The sequence below is a fragment of the Hyperolius riggenbachi genome, chromosome 6, assembly GCF_040937935.1.
Source record: "Hyperolius riggenbachi isolate aHypRig1 chromosome 6, aHypRig1.pri, whole genome shotgun sequence".
In the NCBI taxonomy this organism is placed as follows: domain Eukaryota; kingdom Metazoa; phylum Chordata; class Amphibia; order Anura; family Hyperoliidae; genus Hyperolius; species Hyperolius riggenbachi.
Genome location: NC_090651.1, coordinates 78,110,820 through 78,131,849, shown reverse-complemented (window position 1 = coordinate 78,131,849; position 21,030 = coordinate 78,110,820). Strand labels below are relative to the sequence as shown.

Genomic DNA, 21,030 nt, shown 5'->3' with positions numbered 1-21,030 from the left:
TGGCTGCTGTAGTTTCTGAATCACACACCTGAAATAAGCATGCAGCTAATATAGCCAGACTTTAATAACAGCACCTGATCTCACTCATTCTGGGTCAGTGGCTGAAAGAATTAGCGACACAGGATAAGCAAAATAGCCAGGAAAATGGCATAGTTTAACCCGTTAGCATTTAAAAAAAAAGTTAAAATTTTTTTAAGGGAACCTGAGCTTTGCCTAAAATTGCAATTGGACTTACCTGGGGCTTCCTCCAGCCCCACTAGCCTTGCAAAGTCCCCGGGGTCCTCCTGGCTCCTCTCCTGGCCACGCTGGCGACTCCGTTATTTGGTGACTTTGGCCTGAAGTCGGCCATGTGCACCCCCGCCAAAGGCAAAGCAACAGAGTTTTTCTTCAGCACAGTTCAGTCTTAGAGACCTAATGCTGGAATTCTGGGAAGCTCGGAAGATGCATACATTGGTGTACATATAGATATTGCTGTATGGGCCCCGGTTATTGCAGGGTGCCCTTTGTTTTCACTTGTAGTCTTCTTTTATTTGTTAGGAAAGTCTTGTGTTGCTGGTGAATCATGAAGGGCTGTGTTAAGAAGTCTTTTATTTTTGTGTTTCCCAAAACATTCCTTTCTGCCTTGTATTTGTAGTGTCAGCTCCTGTGTGTTTACATTCATAACAGAGCAGGTCGAACCTGGTTCCTGGGTGTTTAGTATTATTTGAACAGGTTCTCTTTTCTGTATGTTAAAGTATACGGAGCACCTGAGTCTCCAGATTGCAAACGACTTCTTAAAAGAACTTTTGTTGATGTGGGGAGGGGGGGGGGGGGGGGGAGCGCTGCTCCATAGCTCAGGGAAGCTAGGGAAGTTTCCATCTTCTGTGTCCTTGTGCTGCAGGTTGAAATACCTGCAGCTACTCCCTATATCCCTGGCATCCACAATGCAAGTCGGGATGCATGCCTGGAGCTGTAGTTCATTGACGTGTTTACATCTTCTGGCCAGACTCTAATTCTGTTTCCTGAAACTGAACCATCAAGTGCCATTCAGTCGCTGGTTAATGCAGCCGAGTGACAGTATCTGTAACCACTGGTGTGTCTGTGTTTGTCATTCTGTAGGGTAACTGTAAAGTAGCTTGTATAGTAATGTTTATCGGAAGGCTGCAGCCTGCTCAGAAGCACCATATGCTGCCCGTGCCAATCATTTTCCTTAGCCTTCAAAGCTCTGCAGCAGAATTGTCCCTTTGTTATTTTGAAATCCAGTTGTAAGAGATATTCTTCATCACTTCAAAGCTATCAGACCTAGATAGTAAAAAAAAAAGAGTGTACCAATGTGTATGCCAAGCTCACACTAGACTGCTTTGTGTTGCAATTTTAGAAATGCATGTGATTTTTTTTTTTTTTTAATCGCAAAGCATTCATGAAAATCAAATGCCGAAGCACTGCACAGTGTACACACTGGTGCAATGCGATTTTTTTTTTTTTTTTTTTTTTTTTTTTTTTTTTTTTTTTTTTTTAAATATATAATTTCAGGAAGGCTTTGCTATTTTGAAATCGCAAAGCAGTGCAGCCAGTGTGTGCAGGCCTTAAGTTGTGCTATTTTCCAGAATGGTCCACGAAGCACAAACAGACATTTTGACATATCTTACGTTATCTATAGGATCCATGTTCAGATATATGTATTTTTGCAGTGCGAAATCCCTCTCTGCATGACTTTTCCAGAAACCAAACAGAAGTCACACTTGTCACAGCATTAAAAACCAAAAAGATGGAGTGCTCTGTGGTAACGTACCTTTTTAATAAGGCCACTTCAGCAATAATATGCACTTACCGTATATACTCATATGTGTGTGTGTGTGTGTGTGTGTGTGTGTGTGTGTGTGTGTGTGTGTGTATATAAGTCGACCCGTGTAGAAGCCGAGGTACCCACTTTTCCCTAAAAAAAAAAACCAGGAAAAAGTGATTTGACTCACGTATAAGCCCCCTCCTCAGTATAGCCCCCCTCCTCATAGCCATATGTGCCTCAAGGATGAAACAGTGTCTTAAAATGCCACTAGATGGCATATACATATGAGACACAGCGATTGCCACACAGAAAGAATCCCCAATCATTGCACCTCTGACGCGTTGCTTGCACGCTCTGCTCCACAAGCCCAGGGGACACAGGTAGCCTAGAGCAGTGCACTAATCACACCATGTTACAGGGGATGGGGCATGAATACAGCAGGGAGCCAGCTGGCAAGAGCAGGTTCACTAGTGCATGATCCTTATGCTTCTCCTCCAGTAAAAAAAAATCTTCATCATCTGTTCTGCTTCACTGACTCGCATATAAGCCGAGGGGCTATCTTGCACAATTTTTGTGCTGAAAAATTAGGGTGCGAGTGTATATACAGTACATAATCTATATGACAAGAGGTCCCCCAGTGACCTGCACCCAACCCACTGGAAACTCTTGGGACCGGATCAGCGGCAGGCCATGGTGAGCACTGAGGAGAGAAGGACCCATTGCTGGTCTGCTCTAACACATGCAATCTTACCATAGGGATTATGTAAGTGCATATTATTGCAGAAGCTGTCTTATTAAAGGACACCGGATGTGGAGGCTGACATATTTACCGGTATTTCCTTTTAAACAATACCAGTTGCCTGGCAGTGGCAGCCCTGCTGACCTCTTTTGCTTCAGTAGTGTCTAAATCACACACCTGAAACAAGCATGTGGCTACTCCAGTCAGACTTCAAACTGAGACATCTGATCTTCATGCTTGTTGAAGGTGCTTACTAAAAGCGCACTTCACTATAGTGTTCTCCATATTTTTATTGCACCTGAACAATTACTCGCTGCTGGAGCTGTATTTGAAAAAGTCTCTGCTCAGATTGTGATCTGCATTTACACCATACTCTGGCAGGAGTAATATCCTTTTGGCTAAACACTCGTGCACAATGACCATTTGTTCTTCCTCGTCATAGATGGCATGCTCTCTATGATGTATCCCTTAAAGAGGTGCTGTCAGCCATACTATCTCAGAAAAAAAAACATACATACATAGATACTTGCTCTACTTAGATAACATACTGTATGTATTGCACTGTCCATGTTTTGATTTCAGTAAATGTTTCTACAGTAAATAAAAAGAAAATCCTTTTTAGCATTTCCCATTTTAAGTGTGGCTAGTTTGAAGCCAATTCTGATGTCGTTTCCTCCCTTACTCTCCTCTGCCTGATTTGCCAGCCCTTCACTATAGAAAGTGCATTGTATCCGAGAGGAACAGAGGTATGGGAGCGGAAAAAAGGAGGGAAAGAGGCTTCAGCCAATCGGGCTGCATTAGTTAAGTCTGAGGGGAAAGTAGAGAAACAAAGGACAACCCAGCATGCCCTGCAACTTCCTTTTTTGCATACCAAATTCTGTGTTGTACCAATTAAGTCAGGTAAACTGGGGAATGATCATTTATCAACAAGAAATGTAATAGAGATTTTCACTTTTGTATTGCCTGGTTAGCATCAATATTGTTTACCAGATAAAAATAAAGATTTTTTTTTATTTTTGATTTTATGCCCGACAGTTACTCTTTAACAGACATATTGGACAGTCATAGTAGTTCATGCATCAAATCCACTGTGACAGTCCATGATGACTGTGTGAACCTAGCCTGGGTTTGAATCTTGGCTCTTCCTGTTCAGTAAGCCAGTGCCCATTCTGTAAGGAGACCTTGTGCAAGACTCCCTAACACTGCTACTGCCTATAGTGCGTGCCCTACTGGCTGCAGCCCTGGCGTTGAGTCCACCATGAGAAAAGTGCAATTTAAATGTCTTGTCTTGTAAATTGTCTTGTCTTCTTCATTGCACATCATAGTACAGATGCACAAGGGCTTCATTCAATCCTTTGTCAGGTGCTAACAGTCAGAATAAACATTAATATCGTCAGCACAGAATTCACACCCATTAACCACCCTGGCTATTTCTATTAAATGTGCCAGGGTGGATGCGCAGCACTTTTTCTTTATTTTATTTTTTTTCTATCATGTAGCTAGCCTAGTGTTAGCTACATGATTCCCCCCTCCCTTCCGCATCCCTCCCACCCTTCCGATCGCCGCTGGCGCGTATTCCCATAAGGAAATCCCGTTCCCTTTAGGGCTTCCCCTGTCGCCATGGCGACGATTGTGATGTCTTCATCGGGAGTCCCGATCCACCCCTCAGCGCTGCCTGGCACTGATTGGCCAGGCTGCGCATGGGGTTCGGGGGGGTGGGGGGCCTTGAGGGGGCTCTAATGCGGCGGGTAGCGGTGATCAGGTTAGACACGCAGCTAGCAATGTGCTAGCTGCGTGTAAGAAAAAAAAAATTATGTAAATCGTCCCACCAGGACCTGAGCGGCGCCCTCCGGCGGTAATGGACGAGCTGAGCTCATCATTACCGCCAAGGAGGTTAATAGGTGGTCACATTTTTAAAGCAGGCCCGAAATCCTCTCTGCTCTAAAAGCTATGCAAAAGCATATTAACCTTTAAAGAAAAAACATTTCTTTGTTGCACCTGATACAAATTCTAAAATAAATCTGCACTGTTTCTACTTCCTGATTCATGAAAGCAGACATGTTGTCAACCTCCTGTGCTTTCAAATGCCCTTATCTGGCATCTTTGCAATAGGCAGTCATGTGACACGGAGAGATCAGATTACAACTTGTGATTAGACACAAATAAGGGGGAATGAAACAGGCTAAACTCTCTCTAAATACATACAGGGTGCATTTCTCTATGTATTTCTTCAGTCCTGTGCAGGAGTTGAGGTCCACTTTAAGGCTACTTTCCCACCAAGACGTTGCGTTTTAGAGGACGTTATGGTCACATAACGTGCCCCTAACGCAACGTATGGTGGTGTTGTAGTTGGACGTCAGATTGAGCTGCGTTATGCAGCTCTCAAAGCAGCCGCTCCAGGTTAGTGATAGGAAGTCCGGATCTTTTTAAGTATTCAGATCATTTGAATCAGATCATTGAAAAGATCCGGATCTTTGAACCGAATCATTTGAATAATTTTACTAGGGAAGCAGACTGGGGGTGAAATGACTAGCAGGACAGGATTTTCCCTGCACTGTACATTCTGTATGTTTCTGTTTCTTCCAGACAGACATCCACTGTAAACCGAATCTTTCATTGTGGTGATCCGGATGATTCGACTCACAAAAAAAGATCCGGATGAAATGAACGATTTGTTCATGATCTGGACAACACTACAGTCACACCACGAGTCTCTGCAGTGCAGTGAATATTAGACCTCCTCCAACATTACTGAGCATGTGCAAACAGTCTAACGTGGCTTAGCCGCGTATAGCGTACAGCATGCAGCACTTTGTTTAAACGTGCTGCATTACAATGTAAGGCAACGTGTACACTGTGAACAAGCACATTGATTTTATAGTGCTGTGAGTTAGGCTGCGTTACTGGCAGCTGTAACGTGGGACTTTGACGTCCCACTGTGAAACCAGCCTAAAGGAACAATCTCAGGAACCATTTAAAGATGTATTTCTATTTTAAATGGTTTGTGTTTACACCAAAGAGGATTGGATTGAAAAGATGTGAAGTCTTTCTTGAATTAACACCCTTAGGAACCTAAACTGAGGATATGGATTTTTCCTTTTAAAATAATACCAGTTGCCTGAATCGCCTGCTGATCCTGTGTCTCTAATACATTTAGCCACAGCCCCTGAACAAGCATGCATATCAGGTGCTCTGACTGAAGTCAGACTGGATTAGTTGCATGCTTGGTTCAGGGTGTGATTCAGCCACTATTACAGCCACAGAGCTACTATTTTTAATTAAAAAAAATGTTTGGTTTGGGTCTGCTTTAAACTGTAATATCGCCCACTTGAGCCATAGGGAAACATGGACCTTACCTTGCACATTCAGTTGTAACTGACAGCTGCTGATATATATCTGACAGCACCTAGTATATTTCAGTTCTGACAAAATATGGTCAGAACTGGAAGGGATCACTGTAGGAAGAAAATGGTGAGCTTCTGAGAGGAAGGGACGGTGAGGTTAGTTTGTAATATTCATTTGCAGCTACGTCATGTGTTTATTTTAAATAATTTTCCTCGCTTCACGTTCCCTTTAAAGGGACTTTGAGCACCTCTCATGGGCATGCCTTTAAGCCATACGACTTCCAACAAAGTCGTGCTATGACCCCTCTGGAGGAGCCTCTTGCAATGGCCATGCGTGTCACTTCCTCTTCCTGCTTCATTGAGTGATGCACTTCTCTAACAGAGAAGACAGGGGTGACCCGGAAGATATAACATAGCCAAGATGGCAGCCACGATTTTTAAATTGAAATCGAACAAAAACGATTTGGTGTAGAGCGGCGATTCAGGCATCGAATGAAAGAGAGCACAAGCTACAGAAAGGTATGCATCTTTAAAGAGTCTGAAACGAGAATAAATCTCGCTTCAGACCTCATAGATAGCAGGGGCACGTGTGCCCCTGCTAAACCGCCGCTATCCCATGGCTTAACGGGGGTCCCTGATCCCCCAAATCCCCTCCGTAATGCGGGGGAGCGCTTCCTGGTTGGGGCAGGGCTAACTGCCGCAGCCCTGCCCCACGCGCGTCTGTCAGCACGTATCTCCGCCTCTCCCCCGCCCCTCTCAGTCTTCCTTCACTGAGAGGGGCGGTGGAGAGGCGGCGATGCGCCGCTGACAGACGCGACTGGAGGCAGGGCTGCAGCCGTTAGCCCTGCCTCCAGGAGCGACCAAGTCTGCGACCAAGTGTGGCAGTGGGGGGTTTGGGGGTTAAGGGACCCCCGTTTAGCGGCGCTATAGCGGCAGTATAGCAGGGGCACACGTGCCCCTGCTAACTATGAGCTCTTGAGGACCGCAGTGCTACCCCCCCCCCCCCCCCCCCCCCCTAGTGACCAGGCAATTTTAAGTAAAATGTGCCACTGCAGCTTTAAGGCTAAGCTGCAGGGCCGCACAACATAGCACACAAGTGATTTCCCCCCACCCCACCACCAACACAGCTCTCTGTTGGTGGGGTCTGATCGCCCCCAGATTTTATTTATTTTTTTTATTATTAATTAATTATTTATTTTTTTACAAATATTTTTGTTCCTGGTTTTATTAAAAAAAAAAAAAAAAAAAGTATGTTCCTTTAATAGATTCCCTCCCCACAGCCAGCCAATTGTGGCGATCGGCTGTCATAGGCTTCTGCCTATGAGAGCCGATCGCTCTCCAGTGTCCCAGGGGGACAGCTGTGTCACACGGCTGTCCCCAGTACAACGCTGCTGCCGATCACAGCGCTGTACACCTAAATAGACGGCGATCACGCGGTCTAACAGAATGCGGGATGGAGCTCCGCCCCCCAAGCAGGAGATGCGCGCGATCTCCTGTATTAGCTGGCCCCAGGACTTTACGGCAATCGGCGTTAGGCGGTCCTGGGGCTGCTGCCGCGGCCACGCCCATCGGCGTGACGCGGTCGGCAAGAGGTTAAAGCCATGAGAGGTGCTTGGAGTCCCTTTAATTCAACAAAATATATTGTCAAGGGGCTTTATACCTTCATCCACTAATATGTGATTAAAAGGAATATGTTTTGTTTTGTTTTTTGTTTTTTTTTGTAATAGTTTGGTGGTAAATTATGGTGGATATTTAAAAATGTGTTGCAGCAACCTGGGGACACGTTAGTTGTGTGCATATACACTTTCAGTACCTGGTCTTCTGTATCCAGTCATTGAAGCTAGCTCCGTCACACCTGGCTGATGATAAATTACACGGTGTAGATCTACCTATCCGGCATCCTGACAGACTCTACTTTGTTTCTTTTTTTTTTAATACACTCCTCATGTGACCTTCATGTTACTTAGGAATATTCCTTCATAGTGTCCATACATGTTTCCTTCTGGGCATTTCCAATCCATATCCATTAAAAATCAAAATGTGGATTTATTTTTTTACTGTTTTATTCCTCCGTCAAAGCAAACCAGTATTTAAAATCCGATTAACAAGCTGTATACAGTGGCTGATAATAACAAGTCTAATATTTTTTTCCTTTCCATGTATGGCCTTGTTGTGGAGGATCGTTGGTTGCTGGCTAGTGGGTGATGCAGATAGAACATCTGCTGAGTGTACAGCCCTTGTAGTTTACCTTCCTTTATGGTAACTAGATAAATCATGGTAGAATTTGCAGGTTGGCTAATGTCACCAGAGTCTGGAGATTATTTATATTTGTATAGAGACCATTGTGTTCAAGGCCCAGTCTTTCATTATATAGGGAGTCCTAACTTACGAACATTTGCCGTGCGAATGACCCACTGATACCAATGGCCGTCATGCAGTCACGGGGACACCTCCATGATGAGCGATCTCCTCTCTCCCTCGCTGCTTCCCCCTAGTGCTGGCGTTTACTGATCGCACCATTCCGTGACACCCGACACTAGGAGGGAGAGAGATCGCTCATCGTGGAGCTGCTCACGCCAGAAGTAGGTGAGAACAGCTGCTGCTTCCACTGCAGGAAGTACTGTGCATGCTTAAAGAGCGTTGCTGAGGGTGAACAAAGGGGACAAAAGGGAACAAAAGATTTTTGTGTTTGCACACGCAATATTGGATTCTTGGTAATGTCAATCACAGTGCTGATGAAAAACAAAGAAACGTTGACCTAAAGCACAGCTTTCCTTTCTCGGATATACACTATCTGATTGTAATTTTTTCTTTAGGGAATTGGTTGATTGTCCCTAATATAGCATTTAAAGTGAACCAAAGATGAAGCACCCTCAGAGAAAACACCTACCCTGCTCGGTTTCATTCTTCACTGTTCAGCCTGCTTCTTATCAACCCTGATAAAATCCCTGACTGAGCATTCAGTCTGGCTTTGCTCAGGAATCAATAAAGCAGAGTCTGTCTTCTCTGATGTCTTTTCAAGCCCAAGCCCGCCCCCTTCTGGCTCTGCCATAATGACTCCGTTATAATGATTCCTGAGAAAAGCCAGACTGAATGCTCAGTCTGGCATTTTATCAGGGCTGATAACAAGCAGGCTGAGCAGTGAAGAATGAAACAGAGAGCAGGGTAGGTGTTTTCTGTAATGTTCCCACTGATAAATATGGTGAAATACACGAGGGTGCTTCTTCTCTGGTTTACTTTAAGTTACCCATACCCTATGCAATCTTAATTGTATGATGTTCTCCAGTTTTACCAAATGTAAATGTAAATATGTAGTACATAAGAAAACTTACTGAATATACTTTGAATAGACACTTTAGGTAGTCCATCATAATGCATAGATACAAAAATATTGTACACTCAAAATGTTCTGGTCTACAGTATGTCCAGCTTTAGATTACCCCACAAGGAGCCGCTTTCTATTCGCTGGTCTATATTAGCAAGATCTACACAATAATATTCAAACAAACTGCTGTGATCTCAAGAACAAAAAGTTTGGGGTTTGCGTTTCACATCAGAATAATGTAACGTGAAGGATTGATTATTGATAAGTGTATCTGATTGGCTATTGTGTCCCCTAGGTTCCTGACGGAGACCTCGCCATACATGTGGGCAAATCTCGGCATCGGTTTGGCCATCTCGCTGTCTGTGGTAGGAGCGGCCTGGTAAGTGACAGTTGGCATTGCTGTTGTAGTGATCTTGGCCATTCCCTTATCTATAATGTTAATCCCAATTCACCCATAAAGTCCTTCTTGGTCTGCGCTTTCATACTGGCAATTTATTTTCATGTGAACACAGTGAAGGTTTTATAGAGAGAAAATCTCAGGCTGGTTTCACACTGTGAATTGACATTAGTGTTGCGGTGCGTCACGCCCACTGCACCGCCAAAAACAGGCCTTCAGGGAACACCGTGTTAGTACACTGTCTGGCATTCGCCAAGCAGGAAGTAACGCTCGCTTGCGGTCACTTCCAGCCTCAGTCTATGGCGGCACAGGCTTCTTTACAGAAGTTGGCGTCACGCAAACATATTTTTACAATGCACTTCCGCATACCTAACATGACTTCCGGGCCGACGCAGGAGCCACGCGGTAACGTAGGTATGTGCTAGCACTAAATCGGCACTTCTGGCGCAGTGTACCGCAACATGGGAAGTATGACCTTCCCCATAGGGTTTCATTAAGCTGCGGTAGCAGTACGGCAATTTGCCGCAATGCACCGTGTCAGTTTGAAAGGGCCCTCAGTCTTGCCTTTATTCGGGCCAGTCAGTTTTAGAGCTGCAATATAAAAAAGTGCAGCGCATGGCCTGGCCTTGACTTTGTAGGTAGGCAGATCCAATAAGTAAATGGCTAATACAGCTGTTTTAACCACATAACGACCGCCTAACGCCGATAGACGGCGGCTGGTCGTTTGTGAGTTTCCATGGACACGGCCACTCGTTTGAGCGGCCGTTCCATGTCAGTTCACGGAGGGTGTCTCCGTGAACAGCCTGCGAGCCTCCGATCACGGCTTGCAGGCGAAATGTAAACACGCGGGGAAGAAATCCCCTGTGTTTACATTCTACGGCGCTGTTGTTGCAGCAGCACCGTAAAGCAGATCGGCGATCCCCGACCCCTGATTGGCCGGGGATCGCCGCCGCCTGATAGGCTGAAGCCTATCAGAGGCGGTACAGGACGGATCGCCGTCCTGCACCGCCCATAGAAAGGAGGAGAGCAGGGGAAGGAGAGGGAGTGGGGAATAGCGCTGCGGAGGGGGGCTTTGAGGAGCCCCCCCCGCTACACACAAACAGGCGGCGGCGATCAGATCCCCCCCCCCCAGCAGGACATCCCCCTAGTGGGGAAAAGTGGGGGGGGGGGGGGGAGTCTGATCGCCTTGTTTCAAACCTGAAGAGCCCACCTAGCTCAGATCAATGAAAATTCACATGGTTCTTAAGAGGTTAAGTAAAATCAACCACAAACCAGTATTTAAAATTTAATTCAAGCCTCAAATGCTGTTACAGTGGAATTTTTAATGCAATGGATGACTCTTTCTACTTTTGTTTAACTGCCGTGGCTTTAAAGAAAACAAAAAAAAAATCTTCAGTGTTGCGTCACTTAGCATAAGTGAGTAGTGAGTGTATGCGCTAAATTGCATTAAGCAGAATAACATGCATAGTCTTACTGCAAAATCAGTAGAGCACAATGCAATACATTATATGCAATGCATTATACTCTACTCATACTGTGTAATGTCTGGGACGCACCATGCAATTTCCTGTCAGATTTTGGGGCAAAACGATAATTTCCAACAGGTCCGATCTGATTTGTGACAATTTTCTGATAGATTTTGTACAAAAGTGATCGGAAAGTTGATCAGAAAAACAATCCAAAATCTGATCGGATCTGTCAAATTATCGAGCCGACCCGCAATCTGACGTGCAATTGCATGGTATGTACCAGGCATAAAACTTTACACAGTTTAGTGCTCACACCTGTAGATCTTCTGACTCCAGTGGCTGCATAGAAACTACTAAAGCCAAACAACTGGCTTTTTATGTACAGAAGCAGATGGCTACATCTCACTATAGATAATAACTTGCAAGCTACCCAGTTAGGCCTGGTTCACATTGCGTTTTTGAGCCTTAAGGATCCGGTGAGTGGATCCAGTGTCCGCTTCGCCGGATCCGGATGGCTCGTCCGTGGCCCTGTTCATATAGTGAAAACGGATCCGATCAATGATTGATCAGATCCATTTTCTCTCAGCAAATATATAATCTTCTGCAGCAGCCGGCGGTAGAGGCTTCCTCTTCTTCCGCTGTGATTACACAGTCATGTGACTAGTCACATGACGCGGAAGAGGACTGAAGCCTCTACCGCCGGCTGCTACGGAAGATTTGGTATGTATAAACCCTCCCTCGCCCACCCGCCCAGCTGCTGCACCCTCCCGTTGCTAGATTTGCGTTGTCGCATGCCCCCATCCCCCGTGGAGTGGTCCGATTCTTCACTAGTGTGAAGAAACGTTCCATTTTCCATTGCCCCCAATGCTGCTGCATTTCTTGTCCGGATCCGTTCCGCTGGGCAGAATGGTCCGGAAAATTAGTGCCTACAGCATTTTTTCGATCCGCAGACCGGAATGTGCGGAACGTATCCGTACCAACGGACGCATGTGACTGGATCCATAGGTTAACATTGGATCCATTCACATCTGTTCCGTTTGTATAGTATATGTTCTGGTTCCGATACGCAAAAAACGCTAATGTGAACCGGGCCTTAAGCTGCAGCATACTGTAATGCTGTGTAAAGTACATGTTGCTGTTCTCTCTATACCAGAATAAAATACATAAATAGAAACCGCTTTTTATTTTACTGCCAGTGTCATCAATGTGTTGTATTAAATGCCTTGCCAAAATTGACTTCTACCAAAGTCCCCAGTAGTTAGTAGAGATCGTCATTGAGGAACAAATAAATTTGAAATAACTTAGAAGTATGCCAATTATGAATTTCTATTGTAAATGTACTAATCAAATTTTGCAGTGAAAGCATTTGATATTTTCAAGTTGCATAGATTTACCATTTGCATCCTTCTGCATCAGCTTGAGTTATTTGCATGTTTCAAGCCAAGTAGAAATCAAACCTTTGTACTAAACACCTTCAGACATCTGTGGCACAATATGGGGAAACGAAAACTCCTATAGATATCAGTGGCAGGTGGAAGTAGTCTTATAATAAACTAGTCTTCAGACATCTGTGGCTTATGGATGCACAGTCTTAAAAGAATATCGAGGTGAAAAAAATAAATTTAGCTTTACTTACCTGGGGCTTCCACCAGCCCCTAGAAGTCATTCGCCATGCTGCAGCTGTGGTCTTCTCCTGGGCCCCGCTGGCTGCCTCTGAAGGAAAACATGCCCACGTCACCGGGAGCGTACTGCACCAGCGCAGTAGTATGGGTCGTCAATTCTTCAGATGCTGCCGGCTGGACCCAGGTGAAGACTGGAGCTGCGGTGAGGGACACAAATGACTACTAGGGGCTGGAAGAAGCCCCAGGTAAGTTAAGCTACAATTATTTTTTTTTACCTCGCAAATCCTTTAAAGGGACACTTAAGTAAAAAAAAAATGAGTTTTACTCACCTGGGGCTTCCAATAGCCCCCTGCAGCTGCCCGGTGCCCTCGCTGACTCCCTCCGATCCTCCTGGCCCCGCCAGCAGCCACTTCCTGTTTTGGTGACAGGAGCTGACAGGCTGGTGAAGCGAGTGATTCTTTGCGTTCCTGGTCACAATAGCGCCATCTATGCTGCTATATCATATACCATATAGCAGCATAGAGGGTGCTAATGTGTCTGGGAATGCGAAGAATCACTCGCGTCCCCAGCCTGTCAGCTCCTGTCACCGAAACAGGAAGTGGCTGCCGGTGGGGCCAGGAGGATCGGAGGGAGACGGCGAGGGCACCGGACAGCTGCAGGGGGCTATTGGAAGCCCTAGGTGAGTAAAACTCATTTTTTTTTTTTTTTTGACTTATGCGTCCCTTTAAAGAGAGCCTAAAATAAAAAAAAGTAAAATGCAGGCTACCTGAGGGCAGCTTTGCAGATCAGGTAGCCACTCTCCGCCGCTCTGTTGGCCTGCAGCATGTTACTTTCACTTTTGTGACCCCTGGAAGGAGAGAGAGATTCTCTCCCAGCATGCAGGGGGACGGTGGAGTGGCAGGGGGGCGTGGCCAGAGAAAGAGAGCTGCTTAGTGGCAGCTGGGGAAAGCCTGCAGAAAGGCCCCTAGTGGCGTTTTGTGCAGGGAATCCCTCTTCTCCCATTACACTCCAACATAGTAACAATTATTGTCGCTAACTTCGGGGAGCTATAGAGCGGCGGTGAAGTGGCAGAGAGTGGCGTCTGGGTGACACAGAGGCATGTCATGAGGCAGAACACAAGTGTCCCATCTTCCCCCTCGCACCGTCTCGGCTTCAAAACACATTGCAAGATTTATTTTTTTTCTGTGCCTTTTTTTTATTTATTTATTTTGAGATTTCACCTTGCGCCCTGTTCCTGAGTCTTCCATGAACCTTTGTGGATTGGAAGGAACCTGAGGTGAGAGAGATATAGAGGCTGAAATATTTCTCCTTTAAAAAAAAAAAAATTCTAGTTGCCTGCCTGTCCTGCTGGTGTCTGAATCACACACCTAAAACAGGCATGCAGCTAATCTAGTCACACGTCAGTCAGATAACCTAAAGTGCATGTTTGTGCAGGGTCTATGGCTAAAAGTATTATAAACAGATGGTCAGCAGGTCTGTCTGGCGATGTGCATAGTTTTAAAGGAAACCTGAGAGGGATTTAAGTAAAGCATTTATACCTACTTCAGCCCCATTTAGGCAGTTGGCTCCCTTATCGTCCTCCTAGGCCACTCAGATCAGCAGCTGGCCAACCCCAGTCTCTTCTTCCAGTCGCTGCAAGACCTATTGTACTGTGCAGGGTGGCTGTGCATACACCCATCTTGCAGCCCGAAGCGTTCTGCAATTGTGCAGTACTACAGCACGGGAGCAGAATGCTCCAGGCAACGAAAGCACAATGGGGCAGGCATGCACAGCAAGAAGAGACCAGGCCGACCAGCGGATGATCAGAGCGGTGAGGGAGGCAACGGCCTAAAGATGGCTGAAGGAGGCCCCAGGCAAGTATAAATGCTTTAATCAATTTCGTCTCCGGTACACTTTAAAGGGAACCTAAACTGAGAAGAATATGGATTTTTCCTTTTAAAATAATACCAGTTGCATGACTCTCCTGCTGATCCTGTCTCTCTAATACTTTTAGCCACAGCCCCTCAGCCAGCATGCAAATCAGGTGCTCTGACTGAAGTCAGACTGGATTAGCTGCATGCTTGTTTCAGGTGTGATTCAGCCACTACTGCAGCCAAAGAGATCAGCAGGACAGCCAGGCGACAGGTATTGTTTAAAAGGAAACTTCCCTATCCCTCTCAGTAAAGGTTCCCTTTAAAAGGAAATAAATATGACGGCCTCCATATCCCTCTCAACTTGGGTTTCTTTAAAATAAATTTGAAAGCTTGTAGGCCCTTTGACAGGAAGTGAGGCATTGCAATAGTATCTAACTCTACCACAGCCTCCCCCAAAAAAGGGGGTTGGGGGGGGGGAGTTTTTATTTATTGCTGTCTGCTGGAGACAGATCTCCACTTCTGCGATAGTGCGAAAATGCAGGGGTTGATGTTTCGCTCTGCAATAAGGACTTCTTCAAGACTGCTTGAAGAAGCACTTATTGCAGTGTGAAACCTTGACTCCCGCACCTCTGTCACCCACTTCTGTGCCTCAACTGGTGACCATGTTTCTCTAACTAGTATCTGAGATAAGTCAAGAATCAGGTGATGATCACCTGATCTGTGGAAACACAAGCCAAGAAGATTAAAAGCCCCCGCCCACCCCTACACCTCAGTTTATCAGCGTTACCACTTAGGAAAATCGATAGGAGTAGAGCCCCGGCTATTTTATTGAATAGACACTTGGCACAGGAGGAATTGGGGAAAAAAAAAGATTGATGCAAGTTGGTATGTCTCATTTATCCTATGTTGAATAATTGTAATAATTAAGCAAATAAAAGTGGTCTCAAAGGGATGTAAGGGTTATGTCCTCCACCACACAAGCACATCTTTTGATGTAAACTGTTCCCTGTTCAGTAATATTTCTGTATCATTCCTTCTTCCAGGGGCATCTACATCACCGGTTCAAGTATTCTGGGTGGAGGAGTGAAGGCCCCACGCATTAAGACAAAGAACCTGGTCAGGTAAGAGTTTACTGGTATGTGACATTGAGCTCCAGATGTCACTTCCAAAATACCGCCACCTGTTTAGCTTGCCAAAATCTCCAAACATACACATAACAGCATTTCAGAATGCCCTTAAAGGCTGTACTTCTAATTTTTGTTATACACAAGGTGTATAAGTGATATTGGTTACATATTTGAATTTAAATTCTCCTATTTCCCCCTCAAAATATCTCTAAAATTCTAACGTTACTTGTGCCACAAATCTGATAATTTAAGGACACCTCCAATCATAAAGCATATCTACAGATTTGGTACACATATACAGGAACTGTTTTTTTTTTTTTTTTTTTTTGTTTTTGCTGCCCCCCCCCCCCTTTCTTTTTGTTCTCTCAGCTTGGCAACTGTGGCCTGATTAGTAGCTACCGAGCTGAGGGTGGGCCGTGGCTACATAGGCAGAAGTTTCTGAAGACAGGAGACCTTGGGCTTCTCTCCTAGTAACATAACTAGTAATGCAGTCCTAATGCTAATCAAACACTATGCAATCAGAAGGCAGAATCAATCTCCAGTCTCCATAAGTGCGTGAAAAATAATACATTTTATTATTTTTAATTCAGTTACGATTTTGAATGCACCTTGCACAAACACCTTATTTATCCTGACGAAGCCCATTTTGGGGTGAAACATGTTGATAGTTTAGGGTCGTTTGCTCTTACACATAGCTAGCATTTGCAAGTAGTACACTAATATCTGAGACGATTCATATGTGTAATATATGCATGTTCTGAGCAGTGACCCACTATTAAGCAGATGATGGATGTCTCTGTGACTGAGTCAGCGCCAATCAGTTCTGTGCACGTTTGTACCATTACTTAGGTGTGTGTGTGTGTGTGTGTGTGTGTGTGTGTGTGTGTGTGTGTGTGTGTGTGTGTCATTCTTATTAGTGCACAGAATGTACACTTTTAAGGCAAGACAAATAACATTTATATCGCGCTTTTCTCCTGGCGGACTCAAAAGCGCCAGAGCTGCAGCCACTAGGGCGCGCTCTATAGGCAGTAGCAGTGTTAGGGAAACTTGCCTAAGGTCTCCTATTGAATAGGTGCTGGCTTACTGAACAGGCAGAGCCGAGGGTAACTTTCTCTACTGACAATTAAAACAATAATTGCCACTCTCTCTAGCATCAGACATCTTGTGGAAGCAGTGTATTTTCTGTTTCACTAGAAGTATGCCAATTTGTCTCAGCAGACATTTGCTGGATTACCAAGCATCTGATTTAGGAAATTGTGAGGGGCTCAGTGTGCTTACAAGCTCAGATGCAAAGCTAACTGTATACAATTGTTTGTCCTGTCACAAGTTCTCATTTTAATGCATCTTATAAAGGTTAAGGTTTGGGACCTATAGGACCCCCTTTTAATCGAAGGAATAATCACTGTGATAAGTTTTCCGCTGGTCCTGCCTGGCCTGTGTAAATCGGGGTGAGGAAAGATTTTACAATAGGCAGACATTGATTAAACAATTTCTGAAGTAATATTGTTAAAAATAAGCCATTTTATTCACAAAGCTATATTCAGTAAAGGACAACTGAAGTGAAAAGTATATGCAGGCTGCCATATTTATTTCCATTTTAAACAATACCAGATGCCTGCCAGCTCTGCTAATCTATTTGGCTGCAGTAGTGTCTGAATCACACCAGAAACAAACATGCAGCTAATCTAATGTCAAACACTTGATCTGTATATGCTTGTTCAGGGTCTATGGCTAAAAGCATTAGAGGCAGAGGATCAGCAGGATAGCCAGGCAACTGGTGTTGCTTAAAATAATTAGTAATTCATTCAGTCTCCAGCAGTCATGGGCCTGTGCGAATGCTCGGCTGCGTGCGCCGCACTCCTGTACCTGGGAGTGCCTGTGCCGTATGCTCCCAGGCATGGTAGTGCTGCAGGAGGTGTGCATGCGGCTATCCAGATTACAGACCAGAGTGAACGGAGAGGATGGCGAGGGAAGCCATGCACCTCAAGGGGCTGGAGGAAGCCCTAGGCAAGTATAAATAAATGCATTGGGACCATCTCAGGTTCCCTTTAAGGTTACTACCTGAGGCAAAGCTACCTAGGCACCTTCCCCCACCAACTTGTCTGATTCCAGGACAATCATTCCCCTACCAGCCCCAATTACATTTTCAACTAGAAAACCGGTTTCATATGATGCCTGGAAGGCAAGGGGGTGACTATGCTTCTCCAGGAAGCTCATGTTTCTATAGCAGCTGCTATCTGATAGGTGTGACTGCCTGCAGGTTTGCTTTAATGCGTCCCCATCGTCACTTTATTCACACAGTACTGGGTTGTTTTGCGTTTAATGCCTGCTCTTTTCTGACTTCCAGCATTATCTTCTGTGAGGCAGTGGCGATCTATGGCATCATCATGGCCATTGTAATCAGTAATATGGCTGAGGTAAGGTTCTTTGCTCTAAAGGTCCGTACACACGCCGGACTGCAGGCAACGACGGGTCTGTCGTCACCTCCCGCTGGGTGGGCGTTCCAGCGACAGTCCGGCGTGTGTACAGTGTGTCTGCAGACTGATATGGCTGTTTCTGAGCAATCCGCCCGGCGACAGACCCGTCGTTGCCTGCAGTCCGGCGTGTGTACGGACCTATATACTTCAGTTAATGGTCACAAATGACATCCATCCAAAATCCTCTTTTCCTTAATGTAATGTTTCATTCAGTGGTACAGTATATGTGTCACAGGTGTGTACTACCGTATGACTCTACAAAGTGAAGTATTCATTATGTATACACTCCCACATAGGGCAATCTGTGCATAAGCCCAGCACCCCTGAATGTACATTGGAAGCGTGTATTTCCAGCAGAAATGCATTGGAAGAGTGCATATTAATATACTTACCTCACCTGGCTCCGGCAGCAATCCTCACATTTTCCCTGCAGCTTAGAACTACTCATGAGAAATCTTGGGCACCACTGCGGTCACATGACGGCTCGTATAAGCTCTTGCGGGGAGTTTCAGGGGCAAACCCAGGATTTTCAGGGTGATTCCTGAAAGGTCTTCCTCAGCAATGCACATTACAATAATATGGTAGGACTTCAATACTGGGTATACACTATGCAATTTCCTGTCCAATTGACGGGATCAGATTATTTACGACATGCCCAATCTGCTCCCAATTGACAATGGGATAGATCGGGAGCAGTTTAGATACAGATAATTATGACAGCCGACATCTGTAATAAAGGGGAAAGTGAAGCATTCTGCGAGGTTCCTTCTGTACTACCATACAGCAGGGGCACAGACTGCACTGATGCATGCCTCTGTGCTCTGTTAAGTTCCCCAGAGCTGCTCCATGCTCTACACTCTCTGCTGTTATAAACCCCCCCCCCCCCAAAAAAAAAACAAAAAAAAACAAAACCTGTAGCAGGGAAAGAACAGGGGCGGGGAGACAGTGCAGACGCCCCCTGCAGATATTCTGGAGTCTTAACTTGTGCCTGTCCCCAGACCTTGCATCGGTCTGAGGGGGGATTCTCGGAACCAGTCCCCTCCACCCCCTAAACTTACCTATGCGTTTGAAGCTGCAGGGAGACATAAGGACTGCTGGAGCCTGGAGAAGTAGCAATACTTGAGGGCCCTGTTTCCATCAAGTAATGTGCAGCACACAGCAAAAAATGGTAGTCGCTCAATTAGGCTAATAACCATCATATTAGGCGCTCACAAATCTATTGCTTTTCACAAACAGACCATCAGGGGCGCTGTATGACTGATATTGTGGTGAAACTCCTCCCACAAGGAGCTCTGAGGACCGAGGTAGTTGGCAGTTTCCTGTCTGTGAACCTTGTTACATTGTGGGAAATAGCTGTTTGCAGCTGTCTCCAACTGCCAAAACAGCAAGCAGCAGCTACATAACCTGCCCACAGTAAAAATGTCACCATGTAATGTCAGAATGTAAATCGGGGAGAGGAAAGATTTTACAATGAGCAAACACTGACTAAATCATGTATACATAATTATTGTAAAAATGAAGCACTTTTTTTATTAGATTATTTTCACTGGAGTTCCTCTTTAACACAACATCCCAAAATAAACAAGATTGTTGGTGCCACGTATCCAACAGGCGTGTGGTTTAAGCCTCTCTGCCGGCGTCAAGGCCAATCTGCTAGAGGGGTCCTTACGCTTATGATGGATGTATCGGTATCCTACACATACAATGAGCATATCCACGATTGTTGAATACGTCACCTATACGGTAAAAAGCCTGAGAACAGACTTACCTAAGGTTGTCCGCAGGGCCATGAGCCCCTAACCTTGTAGAGTGCAGTCTGACATAAGGTGGGGGGGGGGGGGGGGGGCATCAGCAGATTCCCCCTTTGCCTCTGCACATGCCAAACAATACACTGCAAAAAATGGTAGTCGCTCAGTCAGGCTAATAACCATCATATGAGGAGCTCACAGGGCTGGGCACATACACCAAGCACAATATAAAGGGACCTGGGCTCAACACTCAATCAAATACATGCCTCCAGTGTGAGGACTTGCACATAAGCCAGATATGGATTTTTACTCCAATAATCCTAGCTGCAAACTTTTAGCCCACATTTTCAGTATAAATACCTTACTTTTAGCCAATATATAAAAAACAGATGTGAAATCTTGCGCTGCTGGAGGTCAAAGGTCAATGTGGACCAGAATACAATCACACTCTAGCATCTCCTCAAGCACTCGGCTGTAAGGGCTGGTGCACACCGAGCGGCTTTTTCAGCGTTTCTGCAGCCGCTTGCGGCTGCGGATCCGCTTGGTCAATGTATCTCAATGGGGTGGTGCACACCAGAGCAGGAGGCATTTTGCAGAAACGAAAAATGCCGGGGTGAGGCATTTTTTGGATTGCGGGTGCGTTTCTGCCTCAATGTTAAGTATAGGAAAAACGCCAACCGCTCTGAAAAACGCCTGTTCAGAGTGGTTTTGCCGGCGTTTTTGTTACAGAAGCTGTTCAGTAACAGCTTTACTGTAACAATATATGAAATCTACTATACTGAAATCCGCTGCAGCAATCTGCAAAACGCCATAGAAAAATAACAAAAAGCGTTTCAAAATCTGCTAGCATTTTGCGGATCTGTTAGCGGGTTTTAGTGTGCACCAGGCCTGAGTGGACTACTAGGATAAGACAAGATGGGAGGAGCGCTCCGTAGTGTGATAACTTTTAATAAAAGTTAAAAATGCGTAATAAAAGTTGCACTTACTAGATACATGAAATAAGCAGTCATTTGGTTAGGCATATAGCCCAGAAGAGGACGTCCCAACAGAGAAACGACCTGAGGCTGCAGTGGCCAGCGGCAGGGGGGGGGGTCCAGATGGAAGGTGGACTCAAGGCGTCTCCTGTGGGGTAACCATGTGCAGGCAATGTCAAGACGCGTTTCG

At 45.3% G+C, this 21,030-nt stretch overlaps 1 protein-coding gene across 1 annotated transcript in view; it reads left to right on the top strand.

Moving 5' to 3' along the window:
- Positions 1–21,030, top strand: part of ATP6V0B (ATPase H+ transporting V0 subunit b) — a 34,109-nt gene that overhangs the window by 6,929 nt on the left and 6,150 nt on the right. The window contains exons 3-5 of the mRNA XM_068239553.1: positions 9,469–9,552; positions 15,558–15,635; positions 17,989–18,058. Of these exons, the coding sequence (XP_068095654.1) occupies positions 9,469–9,552; positions 15,558–15,635; positions 17,989–18,058 (232 nt within the window). The remainder of the gene's footprint in view (positions 1–9,468; positions 9,553–15,557; positions 15,636–17,988; positions 18,059–21,030) is intronic.